The sequence below is a fragment of the Sipha flava genome, unplaced genomic scaffold (genome assembly GCF_003268045.1).
Source record: "Sipha flava isolate LNK unplaced genomic scaffold, YSA_version1 258_pilon_pilon, whole genome shotgun sequence".
NCBI lineage: Eukaryota > Metazoa > Arthropoda > Insecta > Hemiptera > Aphididae > Sipha > Sipha flava.
The window spans coordinates 639,837-664,953 of NW_020272917.1; the positions used below are offsets into that span (position 1 = coordinate 639,837).

General features: G+C 27.6%; 2 protein-coding genes across 7 annotated transcripts; one reads left to right on the forward strand and one right to left on the reverse strand.

The window, feature by feature from the left end:
* On the forward strand, window positions 1-11,099 carry LOC112684823 (micronuclear linker histone polyprotein-like). Of its 2 annotated transcripts, none has more exons than XM_025556516.1 (5): window positions 1-238; window positions 3,022-3,151; window positions 10,297-10,556; window positions 10,620-10,772; window positions 10,843-11,099. In XM_025556516.1, the coding sequence occupies exons 1-5, from the start codon at window positions 170-172 to the stop codon at window positions 11,011-11,013; spliced, it is 783 nt and encodes a 260-aa protein (XP_025412301.1). In that variant the 5' UTR covers window positions 1-169; the 3' UTR covers window positions 11,014-11,099. The 2 variants fall into 2 exon arrangements, with proteins under 2 accessions (XP_025412301.1, XP_025412302.1); XM_025556517.1 differs by having other exon boundaries at window positions 10,309-10,556.
* A 274-nt stretch (window positions 11,100-11,373) lies between these two features.
* LOC112684883 (heparan-alpha-glucosaminide N-acetyltransferase) lies at window positions 11,374-20,816 on the reverse strand. 5 transcript variants are annotated; one of them, XM_025556600.1, is made up of 15 exons: window positions 20,473-20,815; window positions 20,271-20,357; window positions 20,187-20,199; window positions 19,992-20,110; window positions 16,215-16,330; window positions 16,033-16,139; window positions 15,827-15,957; window positions 15,679-15,738; window positions 14,866-14,969; window positions 13,238-13,345; window positions 12,885-13,143; window positions 12,539-12,818; window positions 12,350-12,474; window positions 11,707-11,890; window positions 11,375-11,648 (listed from the first exon to the last, which is right to left on the reverse strand). In XM_025556600.1, the coding sequence occupies exons 4-15, from the start codon at window positions 20,100-20,102 to the stop codon at window positions 11,467-11,469; spliced, it is 1,767 nt and encodes a 588-aa protein (XP_025412385.1). In that variant the 5' UTR covers window positions 20,103-20,110; window positions 20,187-20,199; window positions 20,271-20,357; window positions 20,473-20,815; the 3' UTR covers window positions 11,375-11,466. The 5 variants fall into 5 exon arrangements, with proteins under 5 accessions (XP_025412387.1, XP_025412386.1, XP_025412389.1 ...); XM_025556602.1 differs by lacking the exon at window positions 20,187-20,199 and having other exon boundaries at window positions 11,374-11,648; window positions 20,473-20,816; XM_025556601.1 differs by having other exon boundaries at window positions 11,374-11,648; window positions 19,992-20,199.
* Window positions 20,817-25,117: the final 4,301 nt, after the last annotated feature.

Sequence of the window (25,117 nt, forward strand, 5' to 3'; positions counted from 1 at the left end):
GTTCCAATGACCGGACCGCTCAACGCGTCCCCTCAACGATAACCCTCAAGACGATTGCGACGACGGCAATAGTGTTCAACGCCCTGCGCAAGTAGCTGGGACGAAAATATCGAAAAAAGGGGAATAAAGTGGCCGCAGCAGAGTTCTTCACACACACATTGGACGAGATATGAATTATGCAATATTGTTCCGAAACTCCGCTGTTGCCGGCCATGTGTGTGACGCCCGTTTCATATGGGTAAGATTCAATCGCGGCGTGTATAATTTATATCATAACATCACCTGTTTAATAAAACATCATAAACTACGATGTATATTATTGTTAATGTGTCACTTACATAATACTTATATCTGTTTAAATCATCCGCCACGATTCGTTTGAATAATAAGTTATTTTATTCACCGTTCAAACAGAAAATATCCAACTAAATGTGTATTAAAATATTTTATGACCAAAGAACTAATCTAGGGGTATCTTCGATGGAGGCCAATAGGTTAGACACCATCCCCATGCTCTTTTTTTCTTCGAATTTTTATTGTTTATTATTTATATCATACTAGAATAAATAACATAAATGTGGATACAAATATGAAGTTCGCTCCCCTCCTCTCTTATAAAAAAAAGTCTAAGGACCCCATTTGCAAAGGGCGTATAGTTTTGACCGCGTGAAGTAGCAACGTATTTATATATAGTGCGTATACGTGTTGCGAACGTTTTTCATTGATTTATATTCAACTGAAGCGCTTTGTTTCGGAATAAATTCCTGTGGGGAAGAAGATATTCACAGAGCTTCGAAATATCACAAAGGTATGATAAAAGGGGAGCCACTAATATTTGACTAAAAAACATAAGTCATCTCTTCATTATAGTACTATAATACTTGTAATACTATTCATAGTAATTTACACTACCTTCTTTATAATTAACTATAGTAAATCGCTTAATGGTATGCATAAGGGGAGACTTGGGTGTGCTTAGCACCCTCAAATGTGTTTATGTTAATTTACATTTAAATAGTCAATACTCATTATGTATAGAAAAACAGAGTTTTTAATGTATAACATTTATTATTTAAATATTGATTGTGGAAATTCGTCCTTCGTCTCTTCGGTCCTCGAACTGGATAATAGTAATAGGTGGGGTTGCCAGATTTTGAAATTCCTAAGCCGGGATATTATATTGAATGACTATTTTTTTATTTTGATATGAAAATAAAATAAGTATATGATTTTGTAATTTAAATATTTACTGGCTAATATAAAAATACATTATTATTGTATATAACCATACTGATTAGATTACTATAATATTATTATATAATAATAAAATGAATTAAATTAAATAAATAAATTATATAATATAAAATTTAATTTCTCTCAACTTCTATTAACCGGGATAAACTGAATTATCGGCCAGGACACCGAGACGAGGGGCAAGCCTAGAAATAAATATATTGAGTTTTAAAGAAATGATAAGTCATTTCTTTATCAAAACGGTTCTGAGCAAAGGTTCAGTATAAAAATCAACCATTTATAAATATATTTAACCATTTTTAGTCTAATTATTGGTAGTTTCTTTTTTTTTATCAATCTATTTAACATTTTATTGTTTAACAAAGAAATTTTTCATTTTTTACCAAATATTTATCTGTATTCAAAGTTTCATTATGATTGGATGAAACTTTTTTAATAAACATTTAATGTTAAAAATTGATGTAAAAACTGTAAAATCCGTAAAAATCGTAGGTATAGTAATTTATTTAAACGCTTGTGAAAAAAATTTCAAAACTAACGATTTTAAAAAATTTTTAGTATCGATAAATCAGTACTCGTATATGAGTAATGTCATATTATATTTTCACTTAATATCCAAAAATCAAAATTTTTTTTTCATAAAGATTTTCAAAAAAATTAGGTATTTTTATGGTTCTATATTATATTAAAAGCACTTTTTTAAAATTCGAATACGAAAAAAAAATCTTTACTATAGGGTAAAATTTTCTAGCCACATTATTTTTGGAATTATGACTAAATAACTAAAATCTGAAAAGTAAAAGTCTCGTTTACAGCGTATTTTTACCGTTTCACGACTATTTTTCCCTATGCCTAGAATAACTATTAAGATTTTAAAAAAATGTCCTCTCTTGAGTACCACCGCATGTCAATTTCAAATCTAAAAATTCCTAGAAGAAACTTTTGGACCAGTATTTTTATCCGAAAAAAGTGGTAAAAAAATAAATAAAAACCTCATTGTGAAACCAAATGATCCTTCACTTCACTTAGAATCTAAAAGATCATGTAATGAAACATTTTTGACGAGTAATACGTTATACGTGCATTAAAAATTTAAAATCAAAGTAAAAACTTAAATTGAGAAATATTTTAGTAATTGTTGAATTATACGGGTTACGGGTTTCTATAACCATTAAAGAACATAAAAAAAGCTAGAAAGGCTTCATCACCCTCAGTTTTTTCATTGAAATTGCGTCCCCGAATATTATAATGTTTAAAATTAAAAACAAATTAGTGTTACTTCAAAATAACATAGGTAACATTTATTATTAGTGAATTAACTGAATTATTAATGAAAATAACTAATGATTTTACAAATAACAATTGTTGTACAATTATGCGATAGACACTTTATGTGCTCCTGTTTAGGTATTAGACAAAATAATAATACCTACTGTAAGTTTTTTATTTGTTTTACTAAGAAAAAATTAAAAACTGAATTATCTAATCCATCAAATGCATTAAGAGAATCAAACATTAACTTAGTATTAAACGTTCTGAACTGAATTCAAATTGTTTTCAGGGCCAAAATAAAAATAAAAAAATAGGAGGAAACATCGAAAATGTATTATAGTAATTATAAATATAAATATAAATTACTCAAGAATCACTTTTTATTTCCATACTCTCAAAATTATCAGAGTATTTGCAACCCCCTGCATACTACACTGTTTATTTAGTAATCCGTCTAATAATTTTGTGTTTTTGTGTGTGTGTGTATATATATAGCTAATGTTAATAGCCGCCATCACAAATTGCACCAGCTTAGAACACGCTTCGAGGTCCAAATACTATACTAGTGGCTATTACCCGCAGCACTACGTTCATACCGACCCTTGGATATCGCCGTCGATGAAAAGTAGGTGTACTCACACATATAAACGTGTGTGTATATAAATATATAATATAGTATAATATAGCATACAAACGAGTACGAAATTTTCTTACACAAAAATGAACGCACGTGTTGGTTTTGTTTTTAATATTGCATTATAACTCGCACAACGTTTACCACAATAATAATAGTCCATCTAAAAGTATGTATATAGTAAAAAAATATTATTCAGATATTCATAAGTGATTTTCCACACTAAATAAAAACAATCGTATAGGGTCAAGAATTGGTTTTTTGATTTTTATTATCTATCATCCAATATATTCATAATTTATATGTTACGATTACTGTGAATGACAAGAAATTATTGTGAATTATATAGGTATCTATAATTTATATTCTATATAATATGAAACAGATGTTTTAACATAGAAAGAACGTGGTATTTGTGCCCCCTCCAGTAATAACTGAATGCCACCCAATGATGGATAATCATAAAACTAACACATACTCATAACGACCGATGTCAGTGTCAATTAATAATTATATATACCTATATGCAGTGGCGTCATTCGGAAAAAATATCAGGGGTTGAAAAAGTTACTCAGGATGCACCAAAATTTTTAAACAATGTTTTAATATAATCTTATTATTATATTCTATTAATATAAAGTACATTATAAATCTATATAATTCTTCTTATATATAAATACAAGTTATTAAAAACTATTAATTTAAATTTTTTATAATTAATATATAGCCACAAACAATATTTTTATTTACATTTTATTAAAATGATTTTAAATCACATAATCTTTTATAATTATAATATAATTACAACCGATATTATATAATTTATTTTTAAATTAAAACTTCTACATCATCATATTGTTTTCGATGTTATTATTGTCTCAATTTTCTATTATACTTTTATGAATATAAGCTATGTGCTTATATCACATTGTTAATACTTAAATTTATCAATACTTAAAATTCGAGAAAAATAAATATTTTTCATGTTTAAGCGTCAAACACGTGAATGCAGTTTTATGAATATTCAATAAAAAATTGGATATAAATTAATTAGAAGAAAATATGCATTCTTAAAATTCACACTTTTATAGTTTATTTTTTATTGAACAAAATTCACACTAGAAACCAAGTATTTATATCCTTTTGCACTCAATGAATGAATTAACAATGTTTTTAAATTTTCTCTTTTAATGTATTCAGTGCCGCATTTATATAACAGTCGTCCAAGGACAAATATTTTCATCCCCCTCCCTCCATAAAGTAAAAATAAGAAACAATATCACTAAATTAAGATATAACTTATAATTTAACTAAGAATGGACTCAAAAATTTAACTATAAATACTGTTTTTACAATATAATTAGCTACTAGGAATGAAGACAAAAACACATTTTAACGTGCATCTAAAATGTTGACCCCCGGGGAAATTTTCCCCTTCTCCTCTGCTTAAATGCACCTTTGAATGTATTCCATTTAAAATTAGTTAATAAGATCAATCTTGCAATGTAAAACTTATAATATGATTGTACTATCTATAAATATATTAGTATTAAGTACAGAGGCGGATTTATCTTTTTTACGGCTATAGGCACCAAAAATTTGCCGCTCCTATAATAGGTGAAAAAGTTACAATACCCCTCCAAAATACCTACTCTAAATATTTAATATATAGACAACAGTAGTGGACATCCATTTTAATTTTTAGACTATTTTTTTCGCCTGAAGTTATTTAGCCTACTTTGAAAAAAATGTCAATGGTTGTTCACTGAATTTGAATAAAAACCTACAAAATAAAATAAAATATATAGTATTATCAAAAACTGCTTTCTATATAATTGTTTACTATAATATTTATAGGTAATGACTATAAATTATAATGAACCAAAATAGATTGGTATACTGAATATCATATACGATGTACTATATGTTTGATCGTTTGATGTTTTTTAATAAAACACTACAAAATTTGCCGCCCTAGGCAGCTGCCTACAATGCCTAATGGGAAATCCGCCTCTGATTAAGTAGTATTATGTGTTAAAATTTTTAGTAGGTAATATTTATTTTAATTTTGTGTACGGCCCTCAATGAAAAACTGATAAAAAATATGGTCCATGTAAGTAAAAAAGTTGTCGACCCCTGCTTTAAATTATTGTCATAGGAAACTAGCTAGAACTTATATTTTGATGGGGCTATAAGTAATAAGTAGGGACCGGATTTATATGCACAAAAAATTCTCAAAATATGCTTCTAAAAATGCTGTAATATGCTATGAAATATGTATTTATTTTTAAATATGTACTTAAATATTCACTTAAAATGTTGTTTAAAATTATGTACAAATATATGAAATATTTTATAAATAAAAAATAAGTATTAAAAAAAGTATAAAAAAGCTTTTAAAATATTTTGTCGTCGATACTTGAATTCTATATTATTTGTCTATATATATGTTGTATATAACTATAATATGAGATATGAGTATGTAATCTTATCTTTGGAAATAAAGACCGGTCGCAATTTTATCGATATTATGTGGTTGTGAACATGAAAATACAACGAAAACGAATATATTTGCTATTAATAATAATATGCACTATAAAACTACAAATTGAATATTGATTATTGAATATTCATTTAATAAGAAAAAACGTTGAAATATACAAAATATGCAAAATAAAAATAGTGTTATTTTAATAAGAAATATCTAAATCGGGGACAATGCTCATCAGATTTCAAAAAGCTTATTCCAATACATACATTATTATTATTTGCATATAAATCCGGTCCCTAGTAATAAGATATTACAGAATCGCAGGGGCTACGCCTCCACCATCATCTACTAATTTATCAATATTTCTTTATTATAGGTTCATATTTTAGCAAGATTATCCCTCATAATTTATCTCAAACATATCTATAGTAATTCATATTGATAATACACAGTGGCGTAGCCAGGATTTTTAAATGGGGGGGGGGCTAACCACTTTTTTTGGATAAGTAAGGTAAGAGAGGATATGATAATTCACCCCCTACCCCCCCCCCCACAATCTACCACCAAGTTTCTAAACGTAATTCAAGCATTTTAGTATAGTTTTAAAAATATTTATTAATATATAATTTATAATAATAATAATAATAATTTTAGTTTCAGTATTCAGTCACTTGCTCCACTCTGACAGCTGCATCTTAGGCGAATTTCTGGCAAATTCAGTTATTATTTCACTTTCATCGAATTGCTCTTTTATATTTATATTAACCATAGCTAACCCATTCAGTCTGTTTTCCTACATGATGCTTCTTAAAAAAATTTTTAAGCGATTAAGTGCTGAAAACGTTCTTTCCAGAGTGAAAGAGGTAACTGGTAACGTGGCGAATAATTGTAAAAGTATTTTAATGTTAGGCCGAAAATCGGTGCGATGAGAGAGTGAATCAAGAGCAGAATTCGGTTTTGGAATAGTATTTTGACTCCATTGTTGCCTCTATATGAACAGGTCAGCTCTGATTGTAGATGAGGTATCATCATGGAGATCTTGGACATATATTTTAGTAGGTTTTATAATATTTTTATCGTCATACATATTTAAATTGGCCGGAATAAGTCCTTCAAGTGGCATAACATCAATAAGCCTTTGATTAAAACGAGCATCCATTGATTCTATTAAATAGTCAAGATACATTATACATATAAACACGACCCATGGGGGGGCTAAGCCCCCTTAGCCTCCCCTTGGCTACGCCACTGATAATACATGTGTACACATTTCAACTCTATAATTTAAATTTTATTTTAATACATATTTTCTGACTTAGGAAAGACAGCACGTACAGTACACTTTTAAAATATATTCATTACTATAGAATTCTACGATTCTAACTAAATGCCTAGTACCTAGAAGTGGTTTCGGCCGTATTTTATTGATAAGGCAAATTAAGAATAACCCTTCCCCCGCTTTCTCTTCTAAAAATAAAAAATGAATGTCACAATAATGGAATTAAAAAACAGCATACAAATAATTATTTTTGATGAATAATATATATTACCAGTTAATTAAATAATAATATATAATTTAAGTTATATATTTTAAATGTACTTAAATATATAATAAGTAATATATAATAATAAGTAATGGATAGTAAAGTGAACATTTTAAAATAACGAACGGATCAACGAACGAAAACAAACGGAAGTTATAAGACAAAAATATTCGAACCCGACTTAAATATAAAAGAAAAATAAAGTAATGTTAATAGTTTCTACATTTTAATAGTATTTATGTATGCAATACGCTTTCTTTGGTTCAGATACACTCGATTCGGTGTTATATTAGGCGATAATAACATTTCCATACTATGCATGCTTCTAAATAATTATATAAACGTAATATAAAAATTACAAAACATTTACTAGTACAGTGTACAGTAGCGTATCCATGGGGAGGGGGGAAGTTTGAGGATCAGAACCTCCTCCATGAACCTGAGATGGTAAATTAACTTTTACATGAAACACGGTTTTTTCTTAAACATTTTTATATTTTAGAATTTTGATTTAGAAATCATATTAATAGTTTGTATAAATACTATAAACGTTTTATACACACACAAGTTATAATATTATGATCATATTTAGATACTTTACTACTACTTTAATAATTTTTGCTTAAAAAAATATTATTTAGGTTTTCTACAACGGTTGTTCTAAATCGATCGTCTGGTCCCCATAACTGAGATAAGAGCAATATCATTTTATTCAAAATTTATTTTGGGTATACCTATTGCATTCGCGGCTCGCCGATCATTTAACACAAGCACCTCTTTGTGTAGAACTAATAGTTATTAGTTAATTGTTGGTCGTTGCTCGTTGGTCTCTCACTGTTTTACTTACAACTCGTTTATTCGTTTATATTTGACATTTGTATTTCATTATATTTGTTTTATTTTAATTTGACATCATTCTAAGACGTCTAAACATTCCATTATGGTTAGGTATTTTTAAAATTTAATTTTTAGTATACCTAAGTGATTGGACAGAAAATATTCTAATATCCAACACTTATGTTCCTAAATTAGTTTCTAATTTCTAAATTGTTATTATTATAATAGGAAAATTCTCTAACAAATAAGCAGACTAGAAAAATTAATTATTTATTTTTACCTGAGTCAAAAAAACTAATGTCAACCAAATTTAAAAATACCAAGATTAATACAAATAGTAGTCAAAATGATAGTGATAAGATTAAATTGACGACTCCAAAAACCGCTCATTTTATAATGATATATAATTTATTATTTATTATTCATATTACATACTTATTCAAAAACAATTTATTGAGAAACAATGTATAAAGGCATTGAAAAATATAAAATATAAAATTTAAAAAAATATTTAAAAATGTTTATGGCTAAAATCTTTTCTACCACTGGGTAATCTTCCATATTCAAATCAACTCACATTCATTTTATATTCCTATATCCCATTTATATACCCCACGATTTCGATACTTGTGATTCAATCAAAAAAAGATGCGTGCGGAAAATTCTCAAAACTATTGTTAGATATTGGAGATGGGAAAGTTACTACAGATGAAACGGCATGTATACAACTACCGACCGATTTCTACACAATTATTTATTCGCAAGATGCTCTCATTGACCAGATATTTACCAATGTACACAGACATTACACAAATCATGAGTGGCTGGCAGAAAAAGCAATTTTAGTAGCAAAAATGTGGACGTCAACGAATTGAATCTCAAGATACAACATTTGTTACCAGAAGACTCTGTGTCGTACAAATCTATTGATACCGTTTGCAGTGCTACTGAAGCTGTAAATTATCCAACAGTTTTTAAACTCATTGGATTTACCAGGCATGCCACCGCATAACTTACAATTGAAGGTTTGATCTCCGGTTATTTTGCTTCGTAGTTTGACCCACCACGGTTGTACAACGGTACGCGATAAGTCGTTAGAAAATTAATGAAAAATGTTATCGAAGCCATCATTTAAAATAGCAAATTCTGAGGTGAAAATATATTATTACCGCGAATCCCTATTATATCCACAGATGTGCTAATACAATTTAAACGCCTTCAATTTCCAATTAGATTGGCATTTGCAATGACTAACAATAAGTCTCAAGGCCAAACGATGTCTGTCTTTGGCTTAGATTTGAGCACATCATATTTTTCACACGAACAATTATACATGATGTGCTCTCGAACCATCCAGTTTGTGTTGGCGAAAGATGGGAAAACAAAAAATATTGTACACTCTGTTGCATTAAAAGGGATAGATATTTTTTTTTACTAATATTGTCATAATTATTGATATATATATATATATATATATAATTTTAATCGATCAATTTTTATAAATTATTAAAAAAATTAATGTTTTCATTTTTATATTTCGTCACCGTTCATAGCACTCCATACCTCTTCCTTACATCCTTATCCTTATCCACATCCTTACATGCCTATATTAAATTAGTTATTTTTTTCTAGCAAAATATTCTCTAGAAATAATTTATATGACAAAACAACGTTTGTTGGGTCAGCTTGTTAATTATAAAAAATTTAAATTAATAGTTTTTAATAACTTGTATTTATATATAAGAAGAATTATATAGATTTATAATGTACTTCATATTAATAGAATATAATAATAAGATTATATTAAAACATTGTTTTAAAATGTTGGTGCATCCTGAGTAACTTTTCCGAATTACGTAACTGGGTTCTTGTATTAGACTAACATTCAGTATCGCATAAGGCGATAATTTAAACTATAATATGACTATAATGTGATAACTGATAAATTAGCATGTAGGACATTGTCTTATTTAAAATCTAATTGAAATAACTTAAATCCGAAGAAACCAAAAAAAAGTTTTGTAGTTAAGATATATTTAAATTGGGAAAATATTAGATTAATAAGTATGATGAAAATTATTTTATTTTATTTTATTAATATTAAATCGGTAAATACTGGTATTAAAAACTGTAAGATAGTTTTACACAGTATAATTCATATTAATAATTTTTGTTCCGATTGTTTATTATTTTTCAAATATGAAAAATTAATTTAAGTAAACTGTTTATATTTCAATGAAACTGAAATTTTTTCATTATTTTAAATACAAAATCAGATATATATAAAACAAAAAGTGATACAGATGAATCAACAGGAGGTAGTACAAAAGGAGATGCAGAAAAACACAAAAGTGGTAAACTTCTAAATGAAAAAAAATCCACAAAATACAAAGAAGAAAAAGGAAATACTGACAAATATAACAACAAAGGAAATCATGGTGGAGAGATACACACTCATGGAGGTAAAAAGAAGGAAGCAGCTTATAAAAAAGGCGATAAACACAAAAAATATAAAACCAAAAAAGTATGAAGCCAAATTTATTTTAAGTAACAATTTTAAATTGATACTTTGAAATTAAATTTACAGGGTTTTCAAGACAAATACCATAAGAACGAAAAACATAAGGTAAACGAATTTTGGGATAATTATGAAACGTATGGTACATTCAAAGAATTTGGGAAAAAAGAAGATAAAAAGTTAGATGGTAATAAAAATAATAAAAAAAAGAAAACTCAAAAGGTTTGTAAAAATAATATTAGATTAGATTTTTAAAATTCTATAAATTTTAAATTATGATTATTTTTAATAGGGAAGTAAGTCAAAAAAAGTAAATAAGAAAAAAGGTGAATCGAAAAATAAAACTGGAAGTAAAAGCGAAACTGGACATAACAAGGAGAATAAAAATGATTCACACTATAATCATGAATCTAAATATCACAAAGAAAAGAAATCTAAAAAAACCCATAAGACAAAAACTTAAAATGTATAACTATTATTTTGATAAGAATTTATTACAATAAGTATAAAATATAATTACTATTTTACAATGAGCATTAGGAATAATAGTGGTATAAAAATAAAATAGTTAAGTACAATAATATGTTTTTAAATATAATTAATGACAATATTTAAAAATAATTTAAATATAATTTTTCAGGAACCCCGATTTGTTTCATTTAAACATTCAGCTATTTTTAAAATTCACTAAACTTAAAGAACATTAAATTCGTTTTTTAACATTGTTATTCAAAAATTCTATTCAAAAATAATTTAGTACTAGAAATTAGTTTTTAATTTAATTTAAAACTTATAATATTTAGATGTAACTTTTCTTATGTTATTTAATTTGTTAGAGAATAACAAAAATACTACTTTCTAAATATTAAGTCATAATGAGTAATAGTTTATCAAATAATCATCACCAATTAATTAATTATACTACGATAAATATACATTTTTTGTACATCACTAATGCTATTGCACACCAAAAAATTGTAGCCCAACAATCCATCAATAGGTACTCTGTGTGAGAAGTTTCATTTACTGGTTGCCATCTCCATGGAAGAGTATTATAAAATATATTGTGCCCAAGGTATAAAATAATCGAATTTTGGCCTGTAAAAGTAAAATAATTTAAGATACATTTTATTGAAACATATAATTTTAAACTTACCAATCTCACAAAATGGTGATCCACTCCACAGTCGCCAATGTTCAATAATTAGGAACAACATAATGAATAACAAGAAGGCTGAACTTCCAGTAATAAATGTATATGATAAAGAAAATAAATTCTTATTAAATGGTATAAGACCATCTTCCTTGGAAAAGTTACACAAAATACCTCCAGTTAGACCCTATATTAGCAAGAAATATATATATATCACTATATAGTTTAAGCACTCAAATTTAAACTAATTTATCCCTTTCACGGCGAACACACACATTTGTGTAGGTTAGCGTGTGTCTAATTAAAAACGAATATAAAATCATACAATTTTAAGAAACCAACCACACATTTGTGTAGGTTCGTTAATACCAATTACTAAAATCAATTAATCAGGCAGGACTAAAGATAGTATAGATTTATATACACAATTGTGTGTGCTAGTTGTAAAACATATTAAAACAAAAATTAAGGCTCATCGTGAAAGGGATATTATATTAAATATTTTACTATATTTACATATTTTTAACAACAATCTGTAAAATGTTTAGTATAATAAGCATAAATTAAAAACTTACTACCTGTAAGTATGCTACCTGCATATACTTAAAGTTTAAATGTAATTTGTTGCATTATATTATTAACTTACAAGAACAATTGTCCATGCAATCCAACGTTTAATTCGTTCATTTGTATACTGATAACATAAAATTATACGACCAGCATGTACACCCATATACACAAGTAGAACATTTGTCAATGTACTTAAAATACCTAAAATTAAAAATAACAATTAAAAATATACTAAAAACAATGAATAATGTTTTAAATATCTTACCTTCGGGGTCAAAAGGTATTGACTGATATACAGATTTTGAGGAACCTGGGTACATATGGTGTTCACCAAACACTAGTCTATCAATATACCCAGCTGCGCCACCAGTGCAGTTAACATTAGATGATTTATTGTAGAGGCCCCCAGGCCCTAAATATCCTTTTGGACAACCCGGTACAGGTAAATAGAATGTTATGATAGTATGAATAGCTACTAATACAATTACTATAAGCCATTGTGGAGCACTTTCAATAATATCTCGGATAACGTCTAATCGAGTATTCTAACAATAAAAATAAAAATTAATGTTTAAAACTTCACTTATTTCTAAAAATATATTTTTTAATACCGTAAAATATGGTTGAGATTTCATAAAAATTGTTTCCAAAGTTGCAGCTATAAAATATATAAATGCTAATCTCTGCAACACTCCCATTGGTCTAAAAGTATGTAAATTATTGTAGTTGACTGAATTTAATACTAAACCCATGACTAATAGAACAATTGATCTTCGAACTACACGACCAAAAACATATTTTCTTTTAGTGCTTGAACGAAGTTGAGATCTTAATGAAATGGCAATGCTTACTCCCATAACCCAGCAAAACCTAAACATTTTTTTTTTTTTTAAACACATTTTTATGTTTAATACTTTCTATTTGTTTTATTAGTTATCAAATAATTAATTTTAAAATAATTTACCATGGCATTACGAAGTCAGCTAATGTAAAACCATTCCAAGGAGAATGTTGAAAGAACCAATATTCACCACCACCCAAATTAATAAATATCATTAATATTATAGATATTCTAAAACAAAAAATAACTCATTCAATTAAATATATATATATATTTATAAATACATAATAAATATCAAATTTCAATAAATAGGTTTTATTCTATGTAACTTTATTTTATAACATTTTCAGAACAGTTTCCTCAAAGAATAATGATCATAAAAAGCAAAAAGTAAATTATAAACTGTAATGAAAATTTATAAATTACTAATTACAGAATAAAATATTTAGAAATTAATAAAAGTGCAAACTATGAATTAAAAAAATTATAGTTTTAGTAGAATATATTATAAGTTTCTATTTTCAACAATTAATTATTTTAACTAATTCTTGGGATTAAAGGGTAATAAAAGGAAAGTAAAATTGTCATATATAATTTAATTATTAATTTAAAAGTTTATAATAAAATTAATAATTATCGATATTTATAAAAATAATTTTATTTCCAGTATAAACTATATTAGCTCAACAATTTTTATACATCATAACTCTCAACCATTTGAAGTCAATTTTTTTTTCGTATTTTAATATAAAGTCTTGCTCCCCTCACCAATATATCATTGAAATATAATAATTGCAACTTATCATTAAATAATCAACATTTTATTGCATTTATTTTTAGAAGAAAAAATATTATTCAAATTTCAAATTTTTAAAACAAAGTTTATTATATTATTATATTCTCATTTAAATATTCAATTTTAATATTGGTACTATTAAATATAAACCATTGAGGGTATTGTTTAGCTTTAATTCATTTTTTAATGTTTGGCAACAACTGTAATAGTGCACATTAAAAAAAAAATGTTTATGTGTATAAATAGGAGATAGCATAATTATTCAATAAAATATAAATAATCAAAAAAAACATTTTTCATGTTTTATGGTTTTTAAAAACATTCATACCTTCCCAAAATGTTGTCACACCTCCCAAAAGGAGCGCACCTCTCAGGTTGAGAACCATTGTTATATATAATATACAGAATAATCAAAGGTGGATAGGTAGTTGTTTTGTTACAAAGAAATATTTGAATGGGGCAACCAAAATGAAAAAAAAAAATTTGCTTATAAAAAATGTATCATATTCACTCATCCTAATTTAATTTAAATAATTTAACTATAAAAAACAATAATAAATTTCTATGAAAACGTAATGGTATTGAGGGGGCCACCAATATAAAATAGGGTTAGGGCCCACAGGGAAAATCCCTTTTTCCTTATGGGCCTATCCACCCCTGAGGATAATGATAAAATTTTGAAATACATTGATACATACATTGATAAATATAAGTAATATAATAACAAGTAAAAAAAATAAATTTAACTTTATTTTGAAACTTAAGAAATTCAAGATAATGATAATTTCCAAAATTTAACAAAATAAACTATAGACATTTTTAATTAACTGAATACTCAATTCTTTAAATATTATAATTCAATTATCATATAACATATGACCAAAAAAATATAAACCATTAAATTAATTTAAAACATATTTTAAGACCTAAATTTAAAATTATTTTAATTTATTACCCTCTAAATGCGTCTAATGATGCAATACGATAACTACTATTTTTGACTGGTTTTGGAAGTTGAGGATGAATAATAACTGGTTCATTAGAACCAGTACCAAAATCCTAAAATGATAAAAATACATACAAATTACTAAAATTAGTTTTTGTTTTTGTTAAATAGTTATTTGATAAGTTCAAATTAATTTTTAAAAAAAATTTAAAATAAATTTAACTAAAATATTGTTTTTTAATCATTAAAAACCAAAATTTATTAGGTTTAATCAAAATTAAAAGAAAAAAAAAATCGTAAATTGTAAATCGTTTAATACTACTACTTTAATTTCATTAAAATTAAGAAAAATTAGTTAATACAAATTCAAAATAAAATTTTAAGTATGATGAACGATGGAATTGTTTAACATTTAACAAATAATTTCTTGAGTAATAATCTAATCACAACATATATATGTATATTAAAACATCAAAATTTAAGGATCATTAATTTGAAATTATAGAATTATTCTTATTAATATCAATCCATAAATATTTTCAAAATATATGTAAAATAAATATTCTTTATGTTTTAAATTCAGTCATATCAACAAGTTTTAGATAAAAATATTAATTAATAGACTAAATTAGATGTTATTTATTAACTTGAAAAATAAATTTTACATCAACAAAGTATAAGAAAATTATACTCTGTTAATATTACAAATTACTTCTAAATGTATTTCTACAAGAGTTGATAATTCCAGACACCAATTATTAAAAATTATTCACTAATTAGATAGTTATATATTAGTGATTAAGTCATGAAATCAAATCAAACCGTAGATTTTAATTCGACATCAGAACCATCAATTAGTGATATGTGACGGCTAGAGGCCGTCTGAAACAAAAATAGTTTATACAAACAATTTAAGGTAAAAAAGATAGACCTGAAGTTAAAAAATGTTTTAAAAATATATAAAAATTACATTTTCAATATCTAAATCAGTCTTTGATGCAAATCGAAATACAGATGGCACTACATTAGTTCTTTGCAAATAATTGATGTAAAACCAAACAGCAAAGGATGGTATTATAAGCAATAATGCATAAACAAATGCTGAAAAATAAATAAATAAAAACTATTAGTTTATAATTTTTATAAGACTATTTAATCGATGAAAACAAAAATTACGCATGAAATAGTCTTGAGGAGTTGTTATTTCTTCAATTTGAGAACAGTTGAAATTGTTTGTAAGATTCCATTGGTACACTCCATGTTCTTCAAAAGTATATAATGTTCTATATTAAAACAAAGAATTTTATAAAGTTATTGTTGTATTATTAATAATAATATAGTATAAATTTGTTAAAAACCTGCAATTATTATGACTGCTGTCATTTGTTAAATCAAGCCATAAATTGTAAATTGTATTTAGTCTGATATTTGTTACTCCATTGTTGGAGAGGTCTACTTTTTTCAATAAATCACACTGAAAAAAAATGCTATAAATTAATTATGTTATTATTAAAAGAAGATACCTATAAATAATTTTAATTTTATTCTTTTCTAACATCTCAGGCTATTAAATGTTGGAAAATTTTTAAAATGAATATAGTAAGCTTGTATGATACACATTGATGGGAGTGGAGAGAACATGATATTTTCTTCTAGAGCTCTGAATGGTCCAATTTTTTTAAGCCCAGCTCGGTCCATATTATGATATGTCAATTAGAGTCCTCCACTGTTTAAATTTATGAAACTTACCCCCTCCTAATGTTAAAATTGTATAATGAAGCCCACTCAGTCCTGACCATTCTATTAAAATCCCTAATCCAGTCCTACTCAGTGAATGCCCAACCCCGTATAAATATAGTTAAGAAGTTATTTCGATGTAAAATATTTTTAATAAATACATAAAATAACACATCTATAACATAAGAATGATTCAGGCTTGTCAGGTAGAAAGAACAAATATTAACATATTCTACTTGAACATTAAAAAGTTGCCTAAATAAAATCATTTAATTATTTTAAATTATTAAAATAAATATTTATGAAATAATAAAATCTAAACCCAATTTTCTAATTTATTCTAATTTCTAATCTAATAAATAGGCCAAATTCACTAGGGTGCATCAGCTTAAGCTGTTCATCCCCAAAGAACATGGCTATGATTTATCACCGTGGTGTATGTTTGTTTATGATATAATTCTGGTAGGAGAAAATCTGAGAGAAGTTAATAATAGGTTGGATGAGTAAAGATTATCCCTTGAAAGAAAGGGATTAAGAATTAGTAGAAATAAAACAGAGTATATAGAGTATGAATTTGGAGAAATATACCAAGAAGTTGAAGGTATGAGGAGACCAATGACAATAAGTGGTGATGTGATAGGTTAAGTCCAGAACTTTAAATATTTAGGATCATTTGTACAAAAGAACAAGAGTTTTGGCATGGAACAGGAGTGTAATGAGGCCAACTTTAGTATATGGTTCAGTGTTGGGCGGTTCATTAAAAAATAGAACAGAGTATAAGTATTACAGAAATGAGAATTTTTAGATGGATGAGTGGAGTGTCAAGAGAAGATAGAATAAGGAACGAATATGTGAGAGATAGAATTGGTGTAGCATCAATAGAGGACAAGATGAGAGAAAATAGACTGAGATGGTTTGGACATGTGATGAGACAAGAGGAAACAAAAGCAGTAAGAGTGGTTATGAAAATTAACATTGAAGTGACAAGAGAAAGAGGAAGGAAAAGATATGGTTGGATACAATTGAGAATGATATGAGTACCATTAGTGTGTACTGTATAGGGGTTTTTGAAAATCGAGACGAGTGGAGGTTTAGGACAAGGGTGGAGGACCCCAAATAATTGGGGAAAAAGTAAAGAAGAAAATGAAGTTGAAAATATTATAGATACAAAAACTAATTAATTATATAAGTTATAATATACATTCACAAATTCTAGTAAGTGACAACCTCTTTTTATTGTTTATGACTAAATACTGAAATTTGTTATAAATTATGCAATTACTTTAATATTTAGTAAAATATAATTGACTATCAAAGGTCACTATTCCATTATTATCATTAATAAGTTATCAGTTTTAACTATTGAGTTCACAGCTGACATTCCTCCAACGGATAACACCCTAATAGAGACATATGCCGACGACACCGCAATCCTTTCATCCAGTCAAGATCCACACGAAATAAGTGGCCTACTTTAAAACCATCTAAACAGCTTATCCCACTGGTTCAAATCATGGAAAATCAAAATCAATGACTCCAAATCTTCTCATGTTACCTTCTCCCTCCGCCCCGGTAACTGTCCTCATATAAAATTTGAGAATACAATCATTCCTCACACAAACCAAGTCAAATATCTCTGTCTACTGTTTGATAGAAGGCTTACCTGGGGCCCCCACCTCAAAACCAAACGTAGACAACTAAATAGCCGTCTGCACATCATTAGGCCTCTCATGAAATCTAATATGGACATCTCCAACTGTCTACTACTCTATAAATCCTTACTGCAACCTATCTGGTTATACGGAATAGCTCTTTGAGGTACTGCTTAACCATCAAACACAAGAACTATACAAGCATTTCAAGCTATCTGTCACCGCATGATTGCTAAAGCTCCTTGGTACATCACAAATATTGCTCTACATAATAAACTCCATATCGCCACCATTAAACAAACAGCTATCAAATATTATCTTTGCCTGCACCCAATATGAAACATCACTCAAAAACCCTTATCGCTCAACTTCATACCAACGCTCTTCCGGGCAACCCAGCCAGACACCTCAAACGTGAATGGCCCAGAGATCTTCTCAACGCACATTAAACTCAACATGTCTTTTTTATTTGTACTATCTCTCACTAAATTACCCTCCACGTAGAAATTTCTAATATGAAACTTCTACTCACCACCTCTTTAAAAATTATCTGAATCGCATTTATTTATTGTACCATTATGTATAGATTGTAAATTTTCATAAATAAATGACAATTTAAAAAAAAAAAAAAATTATTGTAAATGTAACAAGAATGAAGTGTTAAACTGTTATCTAATTATATATTTAACAACCACATGTAAATTTTATTTTTTTATTTAGACTGTTAAAAATGAGTCTTGTGAATTAAAGAAAACAGTGATAACAAAATTGAAAAATGTAATATATAAAAAAAAGTATTTTTATTATGAAATCTAGTAAAAAAAAGTATAATATAGAGTATGTTTAGTTTTTGGAAGGAGTAAATGTGTTGAATATTGAAAAGAATACTAGTAGTAGTATCATTTATTTTATAAAATCAATGGTTGTGTCAAGGGATAATAGATAAACACAATTTTATAACAATTAAGGGCAACCAAAAAAAAAGATTGAGAGAATTCCTGGCAATTTTTATGAATTATGCAGAGAGTGCAGTCAATTGACAAAAGTTTAAATAAGTGTGGTCAAATCTAAGTTAGTACAAAATTGTGCTTATGAAAATAGGAGTAGAATAGAATTACTGGGGAAATTGCTCTATAGAAGGTGGCAAAATTAAGAGGGAGAATATGTCTCAACAATTTGGGAAGGCTAGATTTACTCAGATTCTAAAGTAAAGCCCTAAATATAAAATTTTATATAAAAAGAACAGCAAATAAATAACATACATTTGGTTAATTCATAATAGGCTATTACAGAATAAAAATTAAGTATTAACTTCTATTTTGTGAGATAATGTAAAAGGTTCCCTAACCTAATTATGAGAGGTGAAGTTTGAGATTTGAAGACATCTGAAGAGATACTAGTAGACAGGAAAGTGTAAGAGTTAAGAAGGAAAAAAAATATAATACTATCAAGCTTTAATACTGTACATTTTGTATGATTACCCAAACAAATAATTTCATTGATTTATATTATATTAGGTAAGAAAATAATTGATCATAATAATTTAAAAGTATTTTTATAGACATATATCAAAAAGTAAAATTAACTGAAATAATAAAAATTTAAGTTTACTCCATGAATAAATCCTTTTAATTGTTTTTAATCTTTAAACAGGTTATAAGACACTCTTCATTGTATTTTATTACATCTATAGTTAAAAATTATCTTTAACCGTAATGTAAAAGATAATTAATTTGGGTAACTTACTTTATAACATTCTTCCGTTTGCATCCATAATGAAACATTTGTAGAATTATAGGCCCACACTTGTAAACAGGCTTGATCAAACAGAAGATTTTCGCAATTCTCTGATGCCATTTCAAATGCTTAAAATGTAAAAAAGACAGTAAAAAATCACAAAGTTTGGTTAGTTAATTGGAAGAAAAGCATTAACTTGCATACTTGTTAATGGTAACTAAAACAAAATATAAATTGTGTTAATAAAAATCATTATAATCAAACAAGGAATAACTAAATAACTAATACTTGTGTAGACTAGTTGAATGTGTGTGAATAAACGTTTAGATAAATCAGCCAGAATGATAGTGATTGAGGAAACTGAACAATTATATGCTGTAAGATATAGATGTAATGTTAGGGTATAGAATCATTGAGGAAATAAATAATAATAATTTTATAAATTAAATTGTTATTAACGAAAAAAAAAACATTTTTTTTTTTTATTTACATCAAATGTTTCAGGTAGCTAACATTTGACAACTAATGGACATTGTGTTTGAGGGTATCACGTTTATAATAGTTCTACCAGCGATATTTCATAACAAAAAACAACAATAATTGAAAATCGGAGCACGAACATTAATAGTCGCGGCCTTGCTGAGTGAGAACCGTTTACAGCACGGCATACATATTACTATTTACACGAAACGAAATTGTAATAATTTGGGCTATTACAAAATTGAGTTTCTACCTAATCTGTACTCTACATCTGCCTACGGGCTACGACTGTTAAGCACAGCTGACTAACGAAAGCCAAAGATGAACTGGATGCTAAATCAGTTATCACTTATGGAGGAACCGGTTGGCATACTATAGGCACGGTATCGGGCGAAATAGATAATCCTTATCGACTACGCTATCATTTATCTATTCTGTGATACCACCGCGCAGTACTTTAATTCCTTTGCCACCACGATGTGTCTTGAGGTGTGCAAGATGGGTCATTTGAATGATTTTGTTTGTAGTCCGGCGGCCCAGTTAATTTCAAGTTCTCGTCAACGATAGTCGATATTAAAAAATAAATAAATAAATTACATAAACTTAACATATCCATCGATGTTTCTGTTCAAGATAAATCAATGAACTCAACAATTTAAATGATGACTTTACACTAGTTGGAAATAAGAGAAATCTCTCATCTCCTCTTTCAATTACAAATTAACAAATTTATTCAAAACAACAAATCAATTCGAAATTTTCTCTTAAAATTATAAACTTTCTTCAAACTTGTCTTCGTAGACTAGTCTAGGTGTTCACTGTCCTAAAGTGATCCCCAAGGTGTGCTTGCGTGTTATAGTAATTCGCATTTGCACATTATTAATATGCAATACCTACGTAAAACATCAGAAACTATGTATGGCATATCAATATTCGACCATCAACAGGTCGCTTAGCGAATTTATAATAATATATTGTGTTATTATAATAGTTGCCAATAGTACTGATCAATACTCTTTGTCTAGTTCTTAGAAATTAAAGGACAACCGATATACGGTACCATCACCAAGAAATATATACCAATGTCATACTAGAAAACATCCGTCAATTTCCTTCTTAAGCCAAAGTTTGAACGTAGTATAAATAAACCCACCTTGCCAATGCCTAAATGCGGCACTACCTCAATCTAACAAGTTCCCGTAATGAATATTCATTTTGTTGAACGTCTACAGTCGTCAGAGAACAATACTTTGTAGCTGTCAAACTATTACGCTCCAGCCATGTGTTTAAAATCTTTTCTTTAGTCCCAATACGAAATTTACCATATTTTTCTTCTATAATAATTGCAAGAAGGTTGGCTGCATCACCTCGCCCTCGATCCACAGACGGGATTGACATCAGTACATTGTTACCAACTTTTATAGGGGGGAGGAAATTTTCAATTACTTCTATAAGCCACATTTGTAATTATATCATAATAATGTGTTTCCAAATTCGTGCAATTGGCAGAAAAAGACTGCCTAATTCACGAAATCAGCAATCAAAATTTGCCGATTTCGTGAATTTGGTAGCCAAATTGACGATTACACGTATTCAGCGACAACGTTGCTGCTTTCATGAAATCGGCAATTTAATAAATTCGGCGTAACATATATTTTATAGGTGTTATGATGATGTCGAAAAGAACCAGATTTAAAAATGATTAATTTACAAGATGTTATGGAAATCATAAAAAAGTCTTCATCGTTTTTATTAAAACTTATATCAAAAAATATTATTAAATATTATTAAATATCACATAATCATTTAAATATAAAATATAAAAATAAAATAAAAGGGGTCTGGAACTCTCGCAAGGATTGTCATTTCAGTAAATCAAAAAAAAATGTTTAACCCCTTCCCTCGTTGTTATGCTTAAACTACATCTAAACAAAATCCAAATACAGTAAATCAGTCCAACGAAAATTCATTGTTAAATTCTCTAAATGATTTCAAAGCACTGATAAACCCACTACTACCTCTCCTCACCAAAGTTCTCGATCACCTTCTTGCTCAAAATGTCAAACAACCCCTTCACATCACAGTCATTCTAATAAAAGTGACTTCTTTAAAGAATGAATCTTATTACTCACCACAAAAGACCGCTTTCTATGGAGAGCAACCCGAAAATGTCTTAAACAAAAGTCTTCATAAGCCCCACTTAAAAACAACTATCGTAAATAGTGCAAATCTGAAAAAGCGCAAGCTGGAACTTTTCGTTCTCATTTCTCGGAAGTCTTCAAACTCCACCAAAATATTGGTAATCATGCCTTCACTAAGTATATTAAAAACTTATTTGTTTCTCCTCTTCCACTATATTTTGCCCCAAAACCGTTTTATCTAGGTGAAACACTTTATAAAATAATTTCATTTCAAAAAATCACCAGAAATAAGATTAATCACCGCAGAAGTGGCCAGGCAATTATCAAAAAAAAAAAACACTAATTCACCTAATCCACATTTTAAATTATATTCTTAAACTCTTCTACTTCCCTCAACAATGTAAATTATTAGTTTTAATATTAATTTTGAAATCAGGTAAACCTCCAGATATTCCATTTTTTTATCGTCCTATAAGTTATCTCCCATTCTTTGTTAAGCTCAACGAAAAATGAATCCATAAACATACATCTAAAATCATTAATGAAAAGAAAGTAGTACCTAATACTCAATTCGGATTTCGTAATTTAACACTCCGATATCCAACAAATACACCGCTTCCTAACCAATATCAGAGCTTACTCATTTAAAAAAAAAATTTACTGTTCTGTTGTTTTATTAGATATTGCTCGAGAATTCGACAAGGTCCTATTCCATATGGTATCTCCCAAGGTACTATATACTATATCATCTTCAATTTTTTACATAATAAATGCAGCTGACCATTGTCGCATTTTTTTTTTTTTTTTATAAATACTGATTTTCATAGAGTTAATGTCAATAAAAAACTCTAAACAAAAAACACAATAACATAAACACATACTATTAGACAGTGCTCGAAGTGGGGGTTACGGAGGGATGGCATCCCTCTACTTTTTTGTATTTACAATTTTCATCCCTCTACTTGTTTGTTTAGAACAGGGATCAGCAATTAATTTCTATGGCGATCCAGATAGTTTTTAAAAAAAAATGTTGAGGGCCAGGAAAAACGAATGTTATTATTTTTGTATTGAAAACACATTTTATGACAAATTATAAACGATGAACGCTATTGTAATTTCAAAATACATAAAAATTTCGTCTTTATATTATATATTCTATCTATCTATACTCTATATTTCTATAACGAGCGGAGAACTAGAAAAATATTTTTGGCGGTACAGTCATTTCCCTTCCCCGGACCGGACATGGTCCGTGGGCCGCCAATTGCCGACCCCTAGTCTAGAATAACGCATTCCTCCTAAGACTTGTATTTTAAAATTATATACTTACTATCATTTTTATATTTATATATAAGAAATATTTTTTTTCGGTAAAAATAATTGTTTTTAACATTAAGGCCCGGGCGCCCGACTCATCGTGTTGTTTAGTATAAGCCGTTTCGCAACCCATATTATACCCGTATTTAGAGACACGGACTAAGATAATATACCTTATGTGAACTGTAAAAAAAAAATAAATATATTATAGGTACACAAGGTGTGAAGAATTTTATGATGATATCAGGAAATTTGAATTGTAAGGCATCCCTCTACTTATCTTGAGCCATTTCGACCACTGCCTTTAGGTAGTAAATATTATACTTCTGATAATTGCAAAATGAAAATTGCATACAATAAAAATTAAAAAGTTTCAAAAAAAAAACATTATTGTTTATTTCTAAGAGTGATACATCGTAAGTTTAGCCTTTCTTGACCTAAGGTCCAGAAATTGTATGATATATAAATAATATTTTATTAATTTTTGAAAATTTAAATAATAAGGTAGTTTTAAATTATTTTATAACTTTTAAATTAACTGAGTTATAGACTATAGTTAATATTTAAATAGTAGTTAATAATATTATTATCAGTATTACCTTTTACATTTTTAGTATTGCTATAGTAATTGAAATATTTTTTGCATATTTTGAACTTCACGCTTTTTTCATTCATTTTTTGAAAATGCACTTATACCACTTATCTTTTAGGTGCCATTTTACAAAATATAAAATAAAATTAATAACATAGAAACATTTCGACTAATGCCAGAAACCACAATGATAATAAATTAATAATAATATTGATGTTTGTCAATGCACCATAAGAAAAGGTGGAGTCAAAGAAGTATACAAGGAGGGATGTGGGGGTCAGATCCTCCCCATAGATTTTTTATCTCATATAAATGTATAAAATTGCCTTCTTAATGTAAGGAAATTATAAGGAAACATATAAATATTGCAAGGATTTATTGTAAATTATTATTTTGATACATTCAATATATTAATATATACCTTTTATTATTTATTATTTAAATGTGCAGGTACTTAGATTTAGGAATTTTTCTTCTATAATAATTTGTTTGCAACTGATCCTCCCCCATACAAAGTTATATATATGCCACTGGATGGAGTATACATTAATTGCTCTTTCAAATGTATAACACTTTTTTTTATTTAGTCTTAATTTTTACTTGAT